This window comes from Chiloscyllium punctatum, chromosome 22, assembly GCF_047496795.1.
Source record: "Chiloscyllium punctatum isolate Juve2018m chromosome 22, sChiPun1.3, whole genome shotgun sequence".
Classification (NCBI taxonomy): Eukaryota; Metazoa; Chordata; class Chondrichthyes; order Orectolobiformes; family Hemiscylliidae; genus Chiloscyllium; species Chiloscyllium punctatum.
In genome coordinates this window covers 93,531,369-93,554,645 of record NC_092760.1, presented here as the reverse complement: position 1 = coordinate 93,554,645, position 23,277 = coordinate 93,531,369, and the positions used below count along the sequence as shown (strand labels likewise).

Genomic DNA, 23,277 nt, shown 5'->3' with positions numbered 1-23,277 from the left:
AAGGGCCAGTTCATCAGTGTTCTGGAGATCAGGGGTCAAATCCCGCCATGACGTGTTATGATGAGGAAGAAAGGTAAGGATGGTAAGATGTGCAGGTTAGTTGGATTGACCGTGCTAAATTGCCTTGTAGTGTCTGGGGATGTGTAGGTGAGGTGGATTAGGTATCGTAAATGCAGATTTACAGGGATCTGGTGGGGAACTAGGCCTGGGTAGGATGCTTGTCGAAGGGTTAGCCTGGATTTGATGGGCCAAATAACATCATTCTGCAGTGTAGGGATTCTATGGTTCTCTGATTCTAAGATTCCAGAAATTTGAGAAGAGATTTTTGAAAGTTTAGTCAAAAAGAAAAGGAAATGTACATAAGATTTAGGGTACTGAAATTAAACAAGGCTCTTGACTGTAAAGGAAGCAGGAAATAACTTAAATTTGGAGAGCTAAGAGGTACCATGAAAGTCCTTGGCAAATAGACTTGAGGAAAATCTCAAGGCATTTGGTGCATACATTGTGAGTAACAGGGTAGCTCGGGAAATGGTTGATCCACTAAGGATAAAGAAGGGAATTTAATACATGGAGCTGGAGGAAGTGGTTCAGGTCCTTTAGTGAGTGCTTTGCATCAGTATTCACCAAGGAGAAGGACGTGAAAGATGGTAAGATTAGGAACAAGAATGTTGATATTTTGGGACCTGTTTTAAGGGTAGACGATGACCTAATGGTATTATTGTTAGACTATTAATCCAGAGACCCACATAATTAAGCTGCTGAAGATTATCAGGGAAAAATCCCATTAGGTTCACTAATGTCCTTCAGGGAAGGAAATCTGTCTCTACCTGGTTTCTCTACAGGCGACTCCAGACACACAGCAATGTGGTTGACTCTTAACTGAGTTCTGGGTAATTAGGGAACGTTAATGCTGGCCTAGCTAGTGACTCCACATTCCATGAATGAAGAAAAGAACGTCATTATTAAAAAGGAGGTGGTGTTGGTTATCTTGAAAGACATTAAGGTATGTAAGGTTTAGGATGCTTAAGTTGGACATGGCCTTGACTAATATGGCGATGATCTTTGTGTCCACACTGTCCACTGGAGTAGTACCAGATGATTGGAGAGTGGTAAGTGTTATTCCCTTGTTCAAGAAAGGGAATAGGGATAAGCCTGGGAATTACAGACCAGTCAGTCTTGCGTCTCTAGTGAGCAAATTATTGGAGAAGATTCTGAGAGACAGGATTTATGATTATGCCTCACAAGCCTGATTGAATTCATTGAGGATGTGAAAAAAACACATTGATGTAGGTTTAGCAGTGGAGGTGTGTATGGATTTTAGCAAGGTGTTTAATAATGTTCCCCCTGGTAGGCTCATTCAGAAAGTAAGGAGTCATAGGATACAGGGAAATCTGGCTGTCTGGATACAGAATTGGCTGGCCCAAAGACAATAGAGGGTGGTGGTAGATGGAAAGTATTCAGCCTGGAGCTTGGTGACCAGCACTGTTCTGCATGGATGTGTTCTGAGACCTTAAATAAGCACATGGATGATTTTGGGATAGTGTAGGGGGACAAGCTGAGAATAGTTCACAGGTCGGCGCAACATTAAGGGCCGAAGGGCCTGGTCTGCGCTATATTTTTCTATGTTCTGTGTTCAATATGCAGGTGGACTGGGTGAATAATGTTGCTGGTGGATCCAAAGAAAGGGAACTCATGGAATGCTTACAAGGATGACTTTTTGGAACAGCTTGTGATGGAGTCCACAAGGAAGCTATTCTGGACTTAGTTCTCTGCAATGAGCCAGTATTTTACAACAGATCTTAAAGTAAGGGAACACTTCGGAGGTAGCGATCATAATATGGTAGAGTTCAGTCTGCAGTTTGAAAGAGAGAGGCAAAATCGGATGTAATGATGTTACAGTTAAATAAAGGTAATCACAGGGGCATGAGAGGGGAACTGACGAAAATCGACTTGAAGCTGAGCCTCGTGGGGAAGACAGTAGAGCAATAATGATAGGAGTTTCTGGGTGTAATTGAGGACACAGCACAGAGGTTCATCCCAAAGAAAAGAAAGATTATTCAGAGGGCAGGATTAGACAGCCACGATTGGGAGGTTAGACAGCCATGGCTGACAAAGGAAATCCGGAAATGTATCAAAGAAAAAGTGGGAACCTATGAAGTGGCTAAGAGCACTGGGAAATCAGAAGTTTGGGAAGGCTATAAAAACAAACAGAGGATAACAAAGAAAGAATTAAGGAAGGAGAGGATCAAATATGAAGGTAAGCTAGCCAGTAATATTAGAAATGATAGTAAAAGTTTCTTTTAATACATAAGAAACAAACAACTGGGAAAAGTAGAAATTGTGTTGCTCCACATTGATGCAGGAAGGCACGTGCTGGGAGATAAGGAAATAGCTGAAGAACTTAAACGTAATTTGTGTCAGTCTTTACAGTGGAAGACATGAGTAGTATCCCAACAATTAAGGAGAGTTGGGGGCAGAGCTGAGTATGGTAGCCACTACAAAAGAGAAAGTGCCGGAAAAGCTAAAAGGTCTAAAAATTGATAAATCTCCTGGCTCCGATGGGCTACATCCTAGAATTCTGAGGGAGGTGGCTGAAAAAAGTAGTGGAGGTGTTGGTTATGATCCTTCAAAAATCACTGGAGTCAGGGAAAGTCCCAGATGATTGGAAAATCGCTTTTGTAACTGCCTTGTTCAAGAAAGGATCAAGACAAAAGATGGAAAATTATAGGCCGATTAGCCTAGCCTTGGTTGTAGGTAAAATTCTAGAATCCATTATTAAGGACGAGATTTCTAAATACTTGGAAGTGCAGGGTCGGATTAGGACAAGTCAGCATGGATTTAGTAAAGGGAGGTTGTGCCTGAGAAACCTCCATAGTCATAGAGTCATAGAGATGTACAGCATGGAAACAGACCCTTCGGTCCAACCTGTCCATGCCGACCAGATATCCCAACACAGTCTAGTCCTACCTGCCAGCACTCGGCCCATATCCCTCCAAACCCTCCCTATTCATATACCCATCCAACTGCCTCTTAAATGTTGCAGTTGTACCGGCCTCCACCATATCCTCTGGCAGCTCATTCTATACACGTACCACTCTCTGCGTGAAAAAGTTGCCCCTTAGGTCTCTTTCATATCTTTCCCCTCTCGCCCTAAACCAGTGTCCTCTAGTTCTGGACTCCCTGACCCCAGGGAAAAGACTTTGCCTATTTATCCTATCCATGCCCCTCATAATTTTGTAAACCTCTATAAGGTCACCCCTCAGCCTCCGACGCTCCAGGGAAAACAGCCCCAGCCTTGTACAGCCGTAACATGACCCCCCCAACTCCTGTACTCAATACTCTGACCAATAAAGGAAAGCATACCAAACGCCACCTTCACTATCCTATCTACCTGTGACTCCACTTTCAAGGAGCTATGAACCTGCACTCCAAGGTCTCTTTGTTCAGCAACACTCCCTAGGACCTTACCATTAAGTGTATAAGTCTACTAAGATTTGCTTTCCCAAAATGCAGCACCTCACATTTATCTGAATTAATCTCCATCTGCCACTTCTCAGCCCATTGGCCCATCTGGTCCAGATCCTGTTGTAATCTGAGGTAACCCTCTTTGCTGTCCACTACATCTCCAATTTTGGTGTCATCTGCAAACTTACTAACTGTACCTCTTATGCTCGCATCCAAATCATTTATGTAAATTCTTTGAAGAGGTAACAGGTAAGTTAGACCAGGGAAACACAGTGGATGTTATCTATCTAGACTTCCAAGAATTCTTTGACAAGGTCCCTCATGGGACGCTGCTGAGGGCTCATGGTGTTCGAGGTGAGCCACTGGCGTGGATTGAGGATTGGCTGTCTGACAGAAGGCAGAAAGTTGGGATAAAAGGTTATTTTTCGGAATGGCAACTCGTGACAAGTGGTGTCCTGCAGGGTTCAGTGTTGGGCCCGCAGCTGTTCACTTTATATATGGATGAAGGGACTGGGGGCATTCTGATGAAGTTTGCTGATGACACAATGATAGGTGGGCAGGCAGATAATACTGAGGAGGTGGGGATGCTGCAGAAAGATTTAGACAGTTTAGGAGAGTGGTCCAGGAAATGGATGATGAAATTTAATGTGAGCAAATGCAAGGTCTTGCATTTTGGCAAAAAGAGTAAAGGCATGGAACTTTTTCTAAATGATGAGAACATTCATTAAACCAAAGTACAAAAGGATCTGGGAGTGCTAGTTCAGGATTCTCTAAAGGTTGACTTGCAGGTTGAGTCCGTGATTAAGAAAGCAAATGTAATGTTGTCATTTACCTCAAGAGGGTTGGAATATAAAAGCAGTGATGTGCTTCTGAGACTTTATAAAGCTCTAGATCGGCCCCATTTGAAATACTGTGTCCAGTTTTGGGCCCCACACCTCAGGAAGGACATACTGGCACTGGAGCGTGTCCAGTAGAGATTCGCACGGATGATCAATGGAATGGTAGGCCTAACATACGATGATCGGCTGAGGATCCTGGGATTGTATTCATTAGCGTTTAGAAGGTTGAGGGGAGATCGATAGAAATTTATAAGATAATGCGTGGCTTAGAAAGGGTGGACGCTGGAAAATCATTAGACGGGGAAGCGAAGACCCGTGGGCACAGCTTTCGAATTAGAGGGGGTCAATTTAGAACGGAAATCAGGAGGCATTTCCTCAGCCAGAGTGTGGTGGGCCTGTGGAATTTATTGCCATGGATTGCGTTGGAGGTCGGGACGTTGAGTGTCTTCAAGGCAGAGATTGATAAATTCTTGATCTCCCAATGAATTAAAGGCTACAGGGCGAGTGCAGGTAAGTGGAGTTGAAATGCCCATCAGCCATGATTAAATGGTGGAGTAGACTCAATAGACTGAATGGCCTTCCTTCCACTCCTACGTCTCATGGTCATATGGCCTTAAAATGTAGGGTATGTAGGTTAGTTCGATCCTACAGTTGGATAAAAGGGTCAACGCAACATTGAGGGCTGAAGGGCCTGGACTGTGCTGTGTTTTTTGTTCTAAAGCAGGAAAGAACTCGAGCAGCAAATTAGAAGAGCAAGAAGGGGCCATGAAATCACCATGGCAAGTAAGGTTAAAGAGAATCCCAAGGTATTCTCATACATTTCAAAACGAGAGGATAACTAGAGAAAAGGTGGGACCAGTCGAGGATAAAAGAGGGGACTTGTGTTTGGAGGCAGAGGATATGGATGAGATCCAAAATGAGTACTTCACCCAGGAGAAGGATATGTAGGATAGTGAGATTTGTGTGTAGCATGCTAATATGCTAGGGCAATTTGAGATCAAGAAAGAAGTAATGTTGTGTGTATTGAACATTAAGGTGGATAAGTCCACAGGGCCTGATGGTATCTACCCCAGGTAGTTGAGAGAGGCAAGGGAGGAGGTTGCAGGGGCCTTGACCAAGATCTTTGTATCCTCTGGAGAGGTTCTCGAGCACTGGTAACGTTGTTCCTCTGTTCGAGAAGGAAAATAGGGATAATTCAGGAAATAATAGACCAGTCACACTCACATCGGTGGTTGGAAAGCTGTTGGAGAGAATTCTTAGGGAAAGCATTTGGGAAAAGCATGGCCTAATTAGGAACAGTCAGCATGGCTTTGTGCAGGGTAGATCATGTATTACTAACTTGATAGAGTTTTTTGATGAGATGGTAAAGGTGATTGATAGGGTAGAGCAGTGGATGTTGTCTACATGGATTTTAGTAAAGCTTTCAACAAGGTCCTTCATGGTAAGCTCATCCAGAAGATTAAGATGCATGGGATTCACAGTGGCTTGGCAACTTGAATTCAGAATTGGCTTTCCCATAGAAGGCAGAGGGTGGTGGTGGAAAGTTGTTTTTCAGGTTGAAGGTCCATGACTAGTAGTGTTCCACAGGGATCTGACCTGGGACCTCTGCTATTTGTGATATATATAAATTACTTGGATGAAAACGTATATGGGCGAGTTAGTAAGTTTGCGAGCGATACAAAGATCGGAGTTCTGAGTAGTGTAGAAGGTTGTCAAAGGATACAGCAGGATATAGATCTGGGTGGTGCAGATAGGGGTGGAGAAATGGCAGATGGAATTTAATCCAAGTAAGTGTGAGATGCTGCACTTCGGGAGATCAAATGTTAAAGAAAAGTATTCCGTTCTTGGCAGTACCCTGAACAGAGGGATCAAGTCCATAGATTCCTGAAAGTGGCCAAGGAAGTAGATAGGGTGGTAAAGAAGCTGTATGGCATGTTTGTTTTTATTGATTTGGAATTGAGTGTAAGAATCAGAATGTCAAGTTACAGCTTTGTAACACTTTGGTTTGGCCGCAATTAGAGTACTGCGTTCATTTCTGGTTGCCATATAATAGGAAGGATCTGAAGACTTTGGAAAACGTACAGAAGGGGTTGACCAGGATGCTGCCTGGGTTAGGGGATATGAACTATAAGAAAAGGCAAGAAAAACTCTGGTTGCTTTCGCTGGAGCAGCAGAGGCTGCAGGGAGACTTGATAGAAGTCTACAAAATTATGAGATACAGAGATAGGGTTGACGGTCAGAATCCTTTTTCCCCCACAGTTGAAGTGTTTAAAACTAGGAGGCATGCATTTAAAGTGAGATGGGGGGGAAGTACAAAGGAGATGTGAGGAGAAAATTTTTTACACAGTGGTAGGGGTGTGGAACATGCTGCCAAGACTGGTGGTAGAGGCAAATACGATAGGAGCGTTTAAGAGACTTTTAGATCCGTACGTGAACGTGCAATGAATGGAGGGATGTGGACCAAGGGAGGCAGAAGTGATTAGTTTAATTTGGCGTCATGTTTGGTACAACATTGTGGACAGAAGGGCCTATTGCTGTGCTGTACAGTTCTATGTTCTAAGATAGACAAGTCTCCAGGTTGATGATGGGATCTATTCCAGAATTTTGAAGGAGGCAAGGGAGGAGATTGCTTGGGCCCTGACAGAGATTGCTGCATCTACTTTTGACATGGGCGTGGTCCCAGAAGACTGGAGAATAACTAATGATGTTACTTTATTTTAAAAGGGCAACAGGAATAATCCAAGAAATTCAAGTCTGGTGAGCCTTCTATCAATAGTAGTGAAATGTTTAGAGAAGATTCTTAGGGACAGGATATACTCTCATTTGGAGAAGGTTGGACTTATTAGAAATTGGCAGTATGCCTTTGTGCAGGGAGAGGTCTGCTCTCTCGAACTTGATTGAGTTTTTTGAGAAAATGATAAAGATGATTGAGAGTAGAGTAGCGAATGTTGTCTCTGTGGATTTTATGAAGCATTTGACAAGGTCCCTCAAGTCGATGAACCTGAAATTGAAGTCACATGGGATCCATGGTGAGTTTGTAAGTTGGATGCAAAATTGTCTTGGACATAGAAGTTAGAGTGTAGTTCTGGAGGGTTTTTTTTCTGACTGGAAGTCTGTGACTGGTGGTGTTCTGCAAGGATCAGACCTGAGACCTCTTCTCTGTAATATTATACATGATTTGTATGAAAATGTGGATAGGCTGATAAATAAGTTGGCAGACGACATGAAACTTTGAGGAGATGTGGGTAGTGAGGAAGATTGTCAAAGGAACCCGGATCTTGACCACTTAGAAAGTTGGAAGAAGAATTGGTGGATGGAGTTTAATATGGACAGGCATGAGATGATACGTTTTGGGAGGTCAAATGCAAGGGGGATGTATACAATAAATGACAGAACCCTTTGGAGCATTGAAATGCAGAAGAATATTGGGGTGCAAGTCCCTAGCTCCATGAAAGTGTCAACTCAAGTAGATAAGGTAGTAAAGAAGGAATATAGCCTTATTTGCTACCTTCAATCAGAGCACTGAAACTAAAAGTTGGCAAAGCATGTTGCAACTGTATAGGATTTTAGTTAAGTTGTACTTGGATATTGTGTGCACTTCTAGTCACCACACTACAGAGAGGACGTGGAAGCTTTGGAGAGGGTGCAAAATAACTTTACCAAGATGTTGCCTGGATTGAAGTCTTTTAGCTATAAGAGTTTGGACAGACTTGGATTGTTCTCAGAAGAGTGTCGGAGGCTGGGGACCTGATAGGAGGAAATAAAATTGAAAGGCACGGATAGGTGGATAGTCATAGGACATAGAAAAGTACAGCACAGAACAGACCCTTCGGCCCACAATGTTGTGCCAAGGGTTAACCCTAACGTAAAACAAAATAACCTAACCTACCCACCCCTCAATTCACTGCTGTCCATGTGCATGTCTGCCTTGGCTTAAATGTCCCTAATGACTGTGCTTCCACCACCACCGCTGGCAATGTATTCCATGCATCGACTACTCTGTGTTAAGAACCTACCTCTGACGTCCCCTCTATTCCTGATATCTTAAAAGTATGGCCCCTCATGCCAGTCAATCTTGCCCTGGGGGAAAAGTATCTGACTGTTGACTTTATCCATGCCTCTCATTACCTTGTATGCCTCGCATTACCTTGTATGCCTCGATCAGGTCACCTCTCTTTGTCCTCCTTTCCGGAGAGAAAAGTCCGAGCTTAGTCAACCTCTCTTCATAAGACAAGCCCTCCAGTCCGGGCAGCAGCCTGGTAATCCTTCTTTGCACCCTCTTCAAAGCCTCTGTATCTTTCCTACAGTAGGGCAACCAGAACTGGACACAATATTCCTGCAATAGCCCTCTATACTATCATAAGGCACCTCCAACCTTTGTGTCATCTGCAAATTTGTTAACCCACCCCTCAATCTACTCATCCAAGTCATTTATAAAAACTACAAAGAGCAGAGGCCCAAGAATAGCGCCCTGTGGGACACCACTCACCACTGACCTTCAGGCAAAATACATTCCATCTACAACCACTCTGCCTTCTGTCAGCCAACCAATCCTGAATCCAGACAGCCAACTCTCCCTGTAACCCATCCCTCCTGACTTTTTGAATGAGCCTACCGTGGGGAAACTTATCAAATGCCTTACTAAAGTCTATATACACCACAGCCACTGCTCGACCTTCGTCGACCTGTTTCGTCACCTCCTCGAAGAAAAGATTTGTGAGGCATGACCTGCCCCTCACAAAGCCATGCTGACTGTCTTTAATCACACTATGATTTTCCAAATAGTCATAAATCCTATCCCTTGGAATTCTTTCCAAAACTTTGCTGACCACAGACGTAAGACTGACTGGTTTGTAATTGCCAGGGATTTCCCTGTTACCCTCCTTGAGAAGAGGAATAACATTCGCTTACTTTCAATCCTTCGGTATGACTCCCGTGGAGAGTTAGGAAGCAACCTTTTGTTTTCAGGGTAAATAGTCAAAGTCTTTTCTCCAGGTCAAGGTTATCATGTCATGGCTGCAGGATGTTCTTTTGGGAGGGAGATCAGCCAAATGTCCTGGTCCACATTGGTTTCACTGTCAGATTGTCAGATGTATGCCACGTAGGTCTGTTTGTTGGGAGGAGAGGGTCTCAACTCTTTACAATTCATATAAATGATTTGGGTAAAAGGAATGAAGATATATGAGAAATCAAAGGAGCTGCAGATGTTGGAAGTCAAAAACCAAAACAGAAATCGTTGGAAAAGCGCAACAGGTCTGGCAGTATCTGTAGGAAGATATTAGAGTTAATGTTTCGGGTCCAGTGACCCTTGTTCAGAACTGATACCTATCTTTGTGTAATCAGCAAATTTAGCTAAGAAGTGCGTTGTGAAGAGGACTTCTGGAGCGTACAAAGAAGTTGTAGAAAGTTGACAAAATTATTAAAGGCGTGGATAATGGTAGAAATTAGAGGATGTAGGTTTAAGGTAAAAGGAGAAATTCTTTACAGAGAGGGTGATAAGTGCCTGGAATGCAGTGCCACAGGACGTAGAAATCAATAGAGTACCAACGTTTAAGAGATACCTTGACAGATGCATGAAAAGGCAGGAAATAGATGGATACGCACTGCATACATGCAAAACACTTTTAGTTAGAAAGGTGCCAAGTGTCAGTACAAGCCTGGTGGGGTGAAGAGCCTGTTTCTGTGCTGTACTTTGTTGGAAGAGATCTGAATATGTTAAGCAAGTGGGTAAAATTCTGGGGATTGGAGAACAATGTAAGTGTGAAATTGTCTGTTTTGGCAGAAAGAATATTAAAAAAATCATCTAAATAGTGAGATGTTGTACACCTCTATGATGCAGAGAGATCTGGGTGTCCCCGTGCATGAATCACAGAAGATTAATGTGTAGGTACAGCAGTGATCAAGAAAGCTAATAGATCGTTATGGATTATTGTGAGGGGAATTGAATGCATGAGTAGGGACATTATGTATTGATGCCCTGCATAATTGAAAAAAATATCATTTACACTGCTGTGCTTTAGCTTTGGTTAAGCTTCAGTACTATGCACCCTTTTGGTCAATACATGATAAGAAGATATGATTGAACTGGAGGATGTGTAGAGGAGATTCTTTTGATTCCCATGTGGGATGGGAGTATTGCTTGCTGCCCAGCATTTAATATCTGTCCCAATTATCCTTGAGCTGCCTTCTTGAACTGCTGCTGTCCATGTGCTGACCACAACGCCATTTGTGAAGGAATTCTAGGATTTTGATCCAGTGACAGAGAGAATGGGCTTAACGTTTGATTTTCACATATACCTTCTCCTTTTTTTGTTACCCCTTAGTCATAGATCTGCACAGTATGGAAACAGACCCTTTGTCCAACTCGTCCATGCCAACCAGATATCTTAAATAAATCTAGACCTACATGTCAGCATTTAAACTCCTCTTATTCATTTACCCATCCAGATGCCTTTTAAATGTTGTAATTGTATCAATCTCCTCCAATTCATCTGGCAGCAGCCAGGGGCAATCCGTAATGGCCAGGTCTCTGGCACTGAGTCTGGCTCTGTAGCTCATAAGGGAAGGGAGAAGAGAAAAGTGCTAGTGATAGAAGACTGAATAGTTAGAGGAGCGGGCAGGAGATTCTGTGGTCGTGAACGGAACACTCGGAAGGTATATTGCCTCCCAGGTGTCTGGGTCCTAGATGTCTCTGAGTTTACAAGATTCTGAAGGGGGAGTGTGAACAGCTAGAAATCGTGGTGCATGTTGACACCAATGACATAGGAGAAAGTGAGGACTGCAGATGTTGGAGATTCCTGAAGAAGGGCTTATGCCCTAAACGTTGATTCTCTTCCTTGGACGCTGCCTGACCTACTTCACTTTTTTCCAGCACCAATGACATAACCAGGAAAAGGGATAAGGATCTAAAAAGTGATTTCAGGGAGTTTGGCGGGAAGCTAAAAAGCAGGACAAGCAGAGTACTATTCTCAAGATGCCACGTGCTAGTGAGGCAAGAAAGAGGGAGCAAGTGCAGCTAAACACGTAGCTACAGGGTTGGTGCAGGAGGGAGGGCTTCAGATACTTAAATTGTTGGAGTACCATCTGGGGAGGTGGAACCCCCTAGTAGCAGCAGAGAGATGGAAGAACAGATGTACAGCAGATCTTGGAAAGGTGCAGATGTGACAGAGTTGTTATTACAGGTGACTTAAACTTTCCCAATATTGATTGGAACCTCCTTAGTGCGGATGGTCTGGATGGAGTCGATTTTGTCAGGTGTGTCCAGGAATGATTCCTGACTCAATATGTAGATCGACTGACTCGGGGGGGTGGGCGGGGGGGAGAGGCCGTATTGGATTTGGTACTAGTAACGAGCCAGGCCAAGTGTCACATCTCTCGGTGGGGAAGTGTATCGGTGACAGTGATCTCAACTGCCTCACCTTTACCATGACCATGGAGAGGCTTAGGAATGGACAGTATGGGAAGATATTTAATTGGGGGAGGGGAAATTATACTGCTGTTAGATTGGAGTAAAAATTGGGAACAACTGCTATTGGGAAAGGCACAACAATGTGGATGTTGTTGGTTCACTTTCTCCACTGAAACAGGCAAGGACTGGTCAGGTGAAGGAGCCTTGGATGACAAGAGCAGAGGAGTTTCTGGTCAAAAGGAAGAAGAAAGCATACTTAAGGTTGAGGAGAAAAACTCAGAAATGGACTGAAGAGAGTAATGAAGGGGCACGATAAAGGCTGGTGGGACGGATTAGGAAAAGCCCAAAGGCGTTCTACATGTATGTGAGGAATAAGAGAATGATCATAGAGAGGGTAGGACCATTCAGGGATAGTGGAGGGAACTTGTGCCTGGAGTCTGAAGAGGTAGAGGAGGTCCTAAATGAGTTTTTTGCTTCAGTATTCACTCAAGAGAGGGACCTTTTGTTGATAGTGAGAACACCATGGACCAGCTTAATAGGTTGAACAGATTGATATTAAAGAAGTGGATGTGTTGGAAATTCTGGGAAGTATCAAGATAGATAAGTCCCCAGGGCTATACCAGATATATCTGAGGTTACTATGGGAAGCAAGGAATGAGATTGTTGCACCTCTGGCGATGATCCTTTCATGCTCACTCTTCATGGGAATAGTACTGGCTGATTAGAGGGAGGTAAATATTGTTAATCTGTTCAAGAAAGGGAATAGGGAGATCCCTGGGAATTACAGACCAGTCAATCTTATGTCTGTGATAAGCAAGGTACTGAAAAGGGTTCTGAGAGATGCATAGGATTTATGACTATTTGGAAAAATATAGTTTGATAGTCAGCATGGCTTTGTGAGGGGCAGGTCATGTCCCCCAAGCCTCTTTGAGGACATGATGAGACAAGTTGACTAAGGTCGAGTAGTGGATGCGGTGTATATGGATTTCAGTAAAGCATTTGTTAAGATTCCCCACGGTCGGCTGATTCAGAAAGTTAGGAGGTATGGGCTACAAGGAAATTTGGTTGTCTGGATACAGAATTGGCTGGCCATTAGAAGACATAGAATATTTTCCATTCACTACCACTCTACCTGGAGATTGGTGACAAATGGTGTTCCGCAGAGATCTGTTCTTGGGTCTCTGCTCTTTGTAGTTTTCATAAATGACTTAGATGAAGAGGTGGAAGGGTGGGTTGGTAAGTTTGCTGATGACACAAAGGTCAGTGGTGTTGTAGATAGTGTCGAGGGCTGTTGCAGGATACAACATGACATTGACAGGATGCAGGACTGGGCTGAGAAGTGGCAGATGAAGTTCAACCTGGATAATGCGAAGTGATTCATTTTGGAAGGTTGAATTTGAATGCTGAATACAGGGTTAAAGATAGAATTCTTGGCAGTGTGGAGGAACAATGGGATCTTGGGATCCATGTGCATAGTTGCCACCCAAGTTGATAGGGTTGTTAACTAGATGTATGATGTTTTGGCTTTCATTAACAGGTGGATTGAGTTTAAGAGCCGTGAGGTTTTACTGCAGCTCTATAAAACCCTGGTTAACCACCCTTGAGATATTGTGTTCAGTTCTGGTCAACTCATTATAGGATGGATGTGGAACTTTTAGAGAGGGTGCGGAGGAAATTTACCAGGATGCTGCCTGGACTGGAGGACTTTCTTCTAATGAAGAAAGGTTGAGGTCACTAGGGCTTTTCTCATTGGAGCAAAGAAGGGTGAGAAGTGACTTGATAGAGGTGTACAAGATGATGAGAGGCATAGAGAGAGTGAATAGTTGGAGACTTTTGTCCACAGGGCAGAAATAGCTAAATTTAGGGTTTATAATTTTAAGGTGATTGGAGGAAGGTATAGGGAAGATTTCAGATGTAGGTTCTATAAGCAGAGAGTGGTGGGTGCGTGGAATGCACTACCAGCAGTGGTAGTAGAGTCAGAGACATAAGGGGCATTTAAGCGACTGCTAGACAAGCACATGGAAGGCAATACATTGAGGATCATGTAGATTAGATTAGATTAGATTGCTTACAGTGTGGAAACAGGCCCTTCGGCCCAACAAGTCCACACCGCCCCGCCGAAGCGCAACCCACCCATACCCCTACATCTATCCCTTACCTAACACTACGGGCAATTTAGCATGGCCAATTCACCTGGCCTGCACATCTTTGGGGTGTGGGAGGAAACTGGAGCAGCCGGAGGAAACCCACGCAGACACGGGGACAATGTGCAAACTCCACACAGAGAGTCGCCTGAGGTGGGAATTGAACCCGGGTCTCTGGCGCTGTGAGGCAGCAGTGCTAACCACTGTGCCACCGTGCCGCCCATGTAGGTGAGGTTGATCTTAGATTAAGATAAATGTTTGGCAAAACATTGTGGGCCGAAAGGCCTGTACTGTGCTGTTCTGTTCGATATTCTATAATGACACCCCTTAGCCTCCGATGATCTGGGGAAAATAGCTCCAGCCTAATCAGCTTTTCCCGATAGCTCAAATCCACTAACCCTGGCAACATCCTTGTAAATCTTTTCTGAACCCTTTGAAGTTTCACATTATCCTTCCTTAAGCAGGTAGACCAGACTTGAATGCAATATTCCAAAAGTGGCCTAACCAATGTCCTGGGCAAAAGTGAGGACTGCAGATGCTGGAAACCAGAGTTTAGATCAGAGTGGTGCTGGAAACATGCAGCAGGTCAGGCAGCATCTGAGGAGCAGGAAAATTGATGTTTTGGGCAAAAGCCCTTCATCAGGAATGGAGGCAGGGAGCCTCCAGGGTGGAGAGATAAATGGAGGGGTGGGGGGCTGGCGAGAAAGTAGCAAAGAGTACAGTAGGTGAATGGGGTTGGGGATGGAGGTGATAGGTCAGAGGGGAGAGTGGAGTGGATAGGTGGGAAGGGAGATTGGCAGGTAGGACAGGTCATGAGGACAGTGCTGAGCTGGAAGGTTGGAACTGAGGTAAGGTAGGGGAGGGGAAATGAGGAAACTGGTGAAGTCCACATTTATGTCCTGGGGTTGAAGTGTTCCGAGACAGAAGATGAGGCGTTTTTCCGCCTCAGAACACTTCAACCCCAGGGCATCAATGTGGACTTTACCAGTTTCCTCACTTGCTCTCCCCTCACCTTACCCCAGTTCCAACCTTCCAACTCAGCACTGTCCTCATGACCTGTCCTACCTGCCAATCTCCCTTCCCACCTATCCACTCCACCCTCCCCTCTGACCTATCACCTCCATCCCCAACCCCATTCACCTACTGTACTCTTTGCTACCTTCTCCCCAGCCCCACTGCCCTCCATTTCTATCTCCACCCTGGAGGCTCCCCGCCTCCATTCCTGTTGAAGGGCTTTTGCCCGAAACGTCAATTTTCCTGCTCCTTGAATGTTGCATGACCTGCTGTGCTTTTCCAGCACCACTCTGATCTAACCAATGTCCTGTCCAGCCACATTAGGATTTCTCAACTCCTATACTCATTGGATGACCAATAAAGGCAAGCATACCAAATGCCACCTTCACTAACCTGTCTACCTGCCACTGTACTTTCAAGGAAAAATGAACCTGTACTCCTTGTTCAGTAACACTCGACAAGACCTTACCATTAAGTGTATAAATCCAATCCTGATTTGCCTTTGCAAAATGCAGTTCTTCACATTAATCCTAAATTATACTTTGTCTGCCACTCCTCGATCCACCTGTCCAAGCTGATCAAGGTCCTGATGTACTCTAAGTAACCTTCTTGATTGTCCACTGCACCTCCAATTTGATTCTGGAATTGATTGGCAACTTTCTGAATTATCAGATCAGGGTTTACTCCCCCGGCAAATAAAACGCAAACAGAATTTTATTCAATGCATTCATACAAGTAACACTTCTGGTATCGATAATTTGTGTTTTAATATTGGTGGCTTTTCTGATGTTAACATTGTAATTGAGCATGAAAGTGAAAATGGTTAAGAACTATATGTAAGGGTAGCCATCAATTGTTAACCACAATTTAAAACAGGAATCAACTTATTCAACAGGTTCAGAGATACACAAAGTTAAGAGATTAATTTGGAACAATGCTGTAATGTAGTCCTGGTCTGATAATATTGTATCTTAGTAACCTATGTATTGTGGCATTATAATTCATTCTAGAGCTACAGAATGATGCTGTTGAACGTATCAGTGGCAAGAAGGGACAAATATCACGTGGTATAAGTACAGTACTTTTTGGTTTACTTAGTACAATATTGTATTTATAACACTTTTGTATTTATAACACTTTTTTATTGATGTCTGGGAAAAATACTGAAAAACATGTCAGATGCAAGCAGCTTTTTTACTGGAAGCGATCGTAATAGTCGAACTGTAATGGAAACTGCCATACGTTTTATAGTAGAAGTTTAAATTGACTTTAATTTTGATTTTTTTTCACAGATGCTGCCAGACCTGCTGAGCTTTTCCAGCAATTTCTGTTTTTGTTTCTGATTTCCAGTATCTGTAGTTCTTTGAGTTTTTAACAAATTATTGATGTTTGTTCTGATGGTGTTAGTGAGATTGTTGAGATTTCTGATCAGTATATTTATTTAAGTTTACTTTCTTTCTAGAACAACTAAAACTTAAAATGGAAGAGGTTGCTAAGTCAGAGGCCAAATTCCTGAAAATGAAAGCTTGGTCCAAATCCAGAATCAGGCAGGCTGAAGAAGATGTGAGGAACGCAATCGTACGTGTAAATCTAAACCTCTAATATCTGGTGACTGCATGTCTGTCTTGGATGGAATTAAAATGCAAGGCATGATCTCATAATCAAATAGGATAACATTGATCCCTTTTTTCCTCATAAATCCTTGAAGTTTCCTTCCTTACAATGGAAGTCAAGAGAGCTTTTCAACTATAATCTCTGTTCAAAAGTAAGTCTTCTATAGCAGCTGAACCTTATAAAGGAATACTTTCCTGCGTGCTGGACAGAAGGCCTGAATCTCAGTACACCAGCCATTACACTTTACATCAGATAATGTAAAATGGAAATGGGAGGATTTAAACTGGATTGGCAAGGGAATGGGCTCCTGACAAGTGGTTCGGAGGGGAGACAGGCTGAGACAAATTAGAAGTTTAAAACATGAGGGAGCCTGGAAGGCTCAATGACTAGATAAGTAAAAAGTAAGCTTATCCAGGTTAAATCTATACAATTGTAATTGCGCCTAAGGCGTAGGATAGATGGGCTGAAAGTACAGCTAGACTCTTGTGAATATGATGTCATAGCTATGACCAGGACTTGGCCAAATGATGGGCAGGATTAGCAGCATGACATTCCTGGTTAAAGAGTAGTCACAAAATAAGAGCAATAGGAGAGGGTGGTGCATTATTGATTAAGAAATCATTTATGGATTGAAAAGGGTTGATCTCATGAAAGGATTATGAAATGAAATCATTTGGGTAGAAGTGAAAAACACATTTGGGTGCATACTGTAGACCCTCAGGGAGAGATAGAGGATCAAGTATATTGGAAGAAGTACATTAATGTATTTCACGGAACTGTACGAATAAGGCATTAACAGAGGAGATTTTTAACTACCCAAATAATTAGTATCATATTTTAGTAAACCATGTGGGGAGAAAGCAAGGTTCTTAAATTGCTTCTAGGAGAACTTTTTTAGCCAGTATGTAGAAAGCTGAACGAGGGAAGAGGCACTTCTGGACTGAATATTTGGAAATATTCCTCAGCAGGTGTGAAGTATATCATTAGGGGAGCATTTTGAGGATAATGACCATAACTCAGTTAGATTAAAAAGAATTGTGGAAAAGAATAAGGAAGGGTGGGAAACCAAAGTTCTAAACTGGGGAAAGACTAAAACTTTGTCAGAGCAGTTGGAGGCATTGAAGATGGACATAGCGAAAGTACAGGGCAAATATATTTCAATGAAGACAGGGTGGAACCATAGCAGAGGCAATGGCCTAGTGGTATTATTGCTGAGCTGTTAATCCAGCGAAATATGTAATGTTCTGGGTCCTGGGTTCAAATCTTGCCATGGCAGTTGAATACAATTTTAAAAAAATGGAACTAAGAGTCTAGTAATGACCATGAAACTGTTGTCAAGTGTTGGAAAACCCATCTGGTACACTAATGTCCTTTAATGATGGAAACTACCTCGCAACTCTTAAACTGCCCTTTGTGCAATTTGGGATGGGCAATAAATGCTGGCCCAGCCTACAAAGCCCTCATCCTGTGAATTAATTCAGAATAAATAAATAATTCTCCTAGAGGAGAATAACAAGTTCAGGTTCTTAAAAGAGAAATTATGAAATCTTTAGGAGCCTGCACAAGAAATCAATAGCTGGTAGGTTGAAGGAAAATTGAAAGGGGTTTTGTAAATAAAAAACAAATGAATAACTAGGGAAAGAGTAGAGCCCATGATGAACCATAAAGACGACTACGTGTGGACTTGGAAAACATGGACATGCTGCGTCGGTTTTCATAATAGGTAAGAATGAGGTATAGACATCAGGGTGGTAGGCTGCAAAACATTAGAAGAAACTCCGAGTGAGAAGAGGTGCTAAATGCATGAGATAAACACACTGCCTTAAGGGATGCAAAGCCAGAGCCCTGGCAGTAATTTTCAAATCCTCTTAGTCCATAGGACTGGAGGACTGCTAATATTGTCACATTATTAAAGAAACGGAGAATGGATAGATTAGGAAATTGCAGTCCAGTCAGTGAAGATGTTATTGGAAAGAATTCTGAGGGATAGATATACAGTATCTGCATTTGTAGAGACGTGGACTAAATTAAGCATAGCCAGCATGCATTTGTTAAGGGAATGTTGGGTTTGACAATTTTTTGAGATAACCAGAGATGTTGATGAAGTTAGAGTCATAGAGCTGTACAATATGGAAACAGATCTCCGATCCAACTTGTTCCTGCAGCCCAGATATTCTAACTTAATCTAGTCTCATTTGCCAGCTTTTGGCCCATATCCCTCTGAACCCTCCCTATTTGTATACTCATCCAGATAACTTTTAAATCTTGTAATTCTTCAGTCTCCGCTTCCTCTGGCAGCACATTCCATACATGCACCATCCTCTGCGTGAAAAAGTTGTCTCTTTTCAATCTTTCCCCTATCACCTTAAACCAATGCTGTCTTGATTTGGAGTCCCTTACCCCCTGGGGAAAAGACCTTGGCTGTTCACCCCATCTGTGCCCCTTATGATTTAATAAACCTCTATAAGGTCACCCTTCAGCTTCCGATGCTCTCGGGAAAATAACCCCAGCCTATTCTGTGTCTCCGTATAGTTCAAACCTTCCAACCCTGGCAGCATCCTTGTATTTTCTGAATCCTTTCAAGTTTCACAGCATCCTTCCTATAGCAGGGAGACCAGACTTGAATGCAATATTCCAAAAGTGGCCTAACCAATGCCCTGTTACAGCCGCAATATGATTTCCCAACGCTTGTACTTCGTGCACTGACCAATAAAGGCAAACCCCTCCTTCACTATCCTGTCTACCTGTGACTCCACTTTCAAGGAACTATGAACCTTCACTCCATGTTCTCTTTGTTCAGCAACACTCTCCAGGGCATTACCATTAGTGCTGCCCTAATTTGCCTTTCACATTTATTTAAATTAAACCCCGTCTACCACTCTTGATGTGGTCTTCATGGAGTTTCGCATGACATTTGATATGTTCTGATCAAGAAAGGAGATAGCTGAGGTATCTTTCTTGGACTCCAGTGATTTCTGAATGTCCAAGAGGACTCAAAAATGGCTAACGCAAATCTCCTGTTTAAGTAGCGAGGGAGGCAGAAAATGTGAAATCATAGGCCGTTTGGCCTGACTTTAAGGTTTTAGACTGCATTAAAGAGGATGAAATTGCACAGTATGTAGAAGTGCATGGTAGAATAGGGCAGTGTCAGTACGGCTTTGTGAAGGGTAGGTCATGCCTCACAAATCTGTGAGAATCCTTTTGAGGAGGTAATGAGTAAGTTAGACAAAGGAAAACACACAATCTATTTGGATTTCCAGAAGGCCTTTGACAAGGTACTGCACAGTAATCTGCTAAATAAGCTAAGATCCTATAGTGTCAGGGGCAAGGTACAAACAGGGATCCAAGATTGGCTGGCTGGCAGAAGACAGAGCTGAAAAATGTGTTGCCTACTCTCTTCCTCCCTCTACAAGGAAATCCTCTTGCAAGGATGCCTTCCTTGAAGAAGCTCTCTTCCTCCCTCTACAAGGATTTCAGTGGGTCCCTCTGTCACTGCACCCCCCAGGTCATCTCCTCATTCCCAACACCCCTCCTTCAAGTCCCTCCTCCCTACCTTTTATCTTAGCCTGCTTGGCACACCCTTCTCATTCCTGAAGAAGGGCTTATGCCCGAAATGTCGATTCTCCTGCTCCTTGGATGCTGCCTGACCTGCTGCGCTTTTCCAGCAACACATTTTTCAGCTCTGATCTCCAGCATCTGCAGTCCTCACTTTCTCCTGATAGAAGACAGAGTAAGGTTAAAAGGGTCTTTTCCAGGATGGCACCCGGAAGGCTTTGGAAGCCAAGTCATTGAGTATCCTAAACAAAAAGATTCTTAATAAGGAGGTCAAGGTTATGGGAGAAGGAAGGAGAATGCAATTGCGAAACATATCTGCCATGAGTGAATGACAGAGTAGACTCAATGGTCCATATGACCGAATTTAGCTCCTATATCTTATGGCCTTAAATTGCAGGAGGCTATTAACAGACTGATTAGGTGCACAGAGCAGTGGCAGACATTTAGCTGGTCGAATAAAGTAAGTGAAACAATATGATTGACCAGACCCTGGAAAGTACTGGAGATGAGAGGAACTTTGGTGTACATATCTTACAAATAGCAAGGAAGGCACATGAGGTGGTTATTCTAAGTATATGGGATATTTCCCTTTTATTAGCAATATTGAATGTAAGAGCAAGAAGATCATGTTGAGACTGTATAAAACACTAGATTGTCACAACTCGAGTACTGTGTGCAGTTTTAGCTGCAACATCATAGGAAGGATGTGATTACACTAGAGAAAGTGCAGAGTAGGTTTACCAGGATGTTGTCTCAGCAGGATATGACAAAAGACTGAATAGGCTGGGGCCGTTTTCCTTGGAGCAGCAAAGATTGAGTTGGGACCTGATAGAGATATATATAAGAGGGGTATGGATGGGTTGAGTAGAGAGAGACTTTTTTCATTACTAGAGGGCTCAGTACCCAGATGGCATAGATTAAAGATAGGTAGAAGGTTAAGAGGATAATTGAGAAGAACTTATTTTTGTTCAGGTGTTGGGAGTCTTGAACTCACAACCTGCAAAGGTGGTTGAATCAGAAATCCCCAGCGTATTTAGATATTTTTAGATATTTAGGGGTTTAGATTTGTTTGGAAGAATGTTACAGGTTGTAGGGTGATGTGGATAAACTGCAGAATTGGACTGAAAGGTGGCAAATGGAGTTCAATGCAGCTAAATGTGAGGTGATTCATTTTGGGAAGAATAACAGGAAGGCAGAGTACTGGGTCAATGGAAAGATTCTTGGTAGTGTGGATGTACAGAGGGATCTTGGAGTCCACGTACATAGATCCCTGAAAGTTGCCACCCAGGTGGATAGTGCTGTTAAGAAGGCATATGATGTGTTAGGTTTCATTGGAGGAGGGATTGAGTTCCGGAGCCGCAATATCATGTTGCAACTATATAAAACGCTGGTGCGGCCACACTTGGAATATTGTGTACAGTTCTGGTCGCCATATTTCGGGAAGGATGTGGAAGCATTGGAAAAGGTGCAGAGGAGATTTACCAGGATGTTGCCTGGTCTGGAGGGAAGGTCTTATGAGGAAAGGCTGAGAGACTTGGGCTTGTTCTCAGTGGAAAGAAGAAGGCTAAGAGGGGATTTGATAGAGACATACAAGATGATCAGAGGATTAGATAGGGTAGACAGTGAAAGTCTTTTTCCTAGGATGATGACGTCAGCTTGTAAGAGGGGGCATAACTACAAATTGAGGGGTGATAGATTTAAGACAGATGTCAGAGGCAGGTTCTTTATTCAGAGAATGGTAAGGGCGTGGAATACCCTACCTGCTAATGTAGTTATCTCAGCCACATTAGGGAGATTTAAATAATCCTTTGGATAAGCACCTGGATGATGATGGGATAGTGTAGGGGGATGAGCTGAGAATAGTTCACAGATCGGAGAAACATTGAGGGCCGAAAGGCCTGTTCTGCGCTGTATTGTTCTACGTTCTATATTCACTTGTATTCTCTTTACCGTCAGGGCTAGAGGCCAAGTGCTGGAAAATGGGGTTACTCAAATCTTCAGTAACTGGTGCAGATATGATAGACCAAATGATGTCATCTTGTGCGGTAAATGCTGAGTCTGAGACACCAATAAGTCACTCAACCCAACAAATGAATGCAATCCATTTATGTGACTGCTCTTTATCTACTACTTCAGCAAATCATTTTCTTCCTTTCGCCCTTGTCGTCTGCCACACTGCCAAATTTGTTAAGTCTGGCTTTTTGCTGCTTTAGCAGAATTACTGGTGCCAACAGATTCACTGCTAACTGTTACAAACCATGAAATGTTGGGGAATTGACATGAGAATGCAGGACAAAGTGAAATACTAAGTACAAGTATGAAGTTGAAAGAACTTGCATAAAAACTATTTGAATAAGTATTTAGCCTATTTGTAATTTGAACTACACTTATGTCACTCATGTCACCTTTTTAACTACATTTCATTTTCATTTTAGACTGGAACTTCTCACCAAGAGCAAATTATCCTAAAAAACCGAGTTGCAGAACTGGAAGAGGAGAAAGGAAATCTTGAACAGAAAGTGAATGATCTTGAAAAGCTAAGACTGCAAAATGGTACTTTAGTGATTTGGTTTTTAATTATTTTGTCATTTTGTTCTTCCAAACATTGTGAGAATGGTGGATTTTTCTTGCAGAGGAGCTTCTGGCAAAATTAGAACTGTATGAAGAACAGCAACAGAAAATGCAAGCAGATCTTGAACAGATGACCAAACAGGCAATTTCCCAGGTCTGCAAAATGTTTTTGGTTGTCTGTAATTTATTCATATACAATGGGCTGGTAAAACACAAGTTGTATCATCTTAACAGTCACAATGGATTTTTTTTTCAGATTAAGTTTTATTGTTGCATATAGTACACTTTTTTATGCTATGTGGTATTTGACAAAGTTTGTCTTCCCTATTTTTCTTGACACTTCTGCTTACCTGACTTGATATCCGCACTTTAGGTGTCATCCTGCTTCCATAAAAAAAATTGTTTGTTTCCAGATATGTTATTGCATACATTTGGCCTGAAAATGCCTGCTGTAATTACCTAATGTAATAACTGGTGCTTTCGCGCATTCTTGAATCAGTCTTAGTCTTTCAGAAAGTTCTGCAGCCAGCGTTTGAACGATAATGTTATACTGAAAGACGATGACCTGTTGGCAAGAAAGAGTAAATAATGCAGCTGACGTGAGATAACTAAATTTGTTGCAAACAACAAAAATGTATTCTTGAAAATCTGCAGATAAATATTTTTC

General features: G+C 42.7%; 1 protein-coding gene across 12 annotated transcripts in view; it reads left to right on the top strand.

Moving 5' to 3' along the window:
* The window catches only part of LOC140493856 (uncharacterized), a 236,137-nt gene that overhangs the window by 60,971 nt on the left and 151,889 nt on the right, over nucleotides 1–23,277 (top strand). For all 12 annotated transcript variants that reach the window (XM_072592839.1, XM_072592842.1, XM_072592848.1 and 9 more), the window contains 3 exons: nucleotides 16,333–16,448; nucleotides 22,475–22,592; nucleotides 22,673–22,764. In XM_072592839.1, coding sequence (XP_072448940.1) covers nucleotides 16,333–16,448; nucleotides 22,475–22,592; nucleotides 22,673–22,764 — 326 coding nt within the window. The remainder of the gene's footprint in view (nucleotides 1–16,332; nucleotides 16,449–22,474; nucleotides 22,593–22,672; nucleotides 22,765–23,277) is intronic.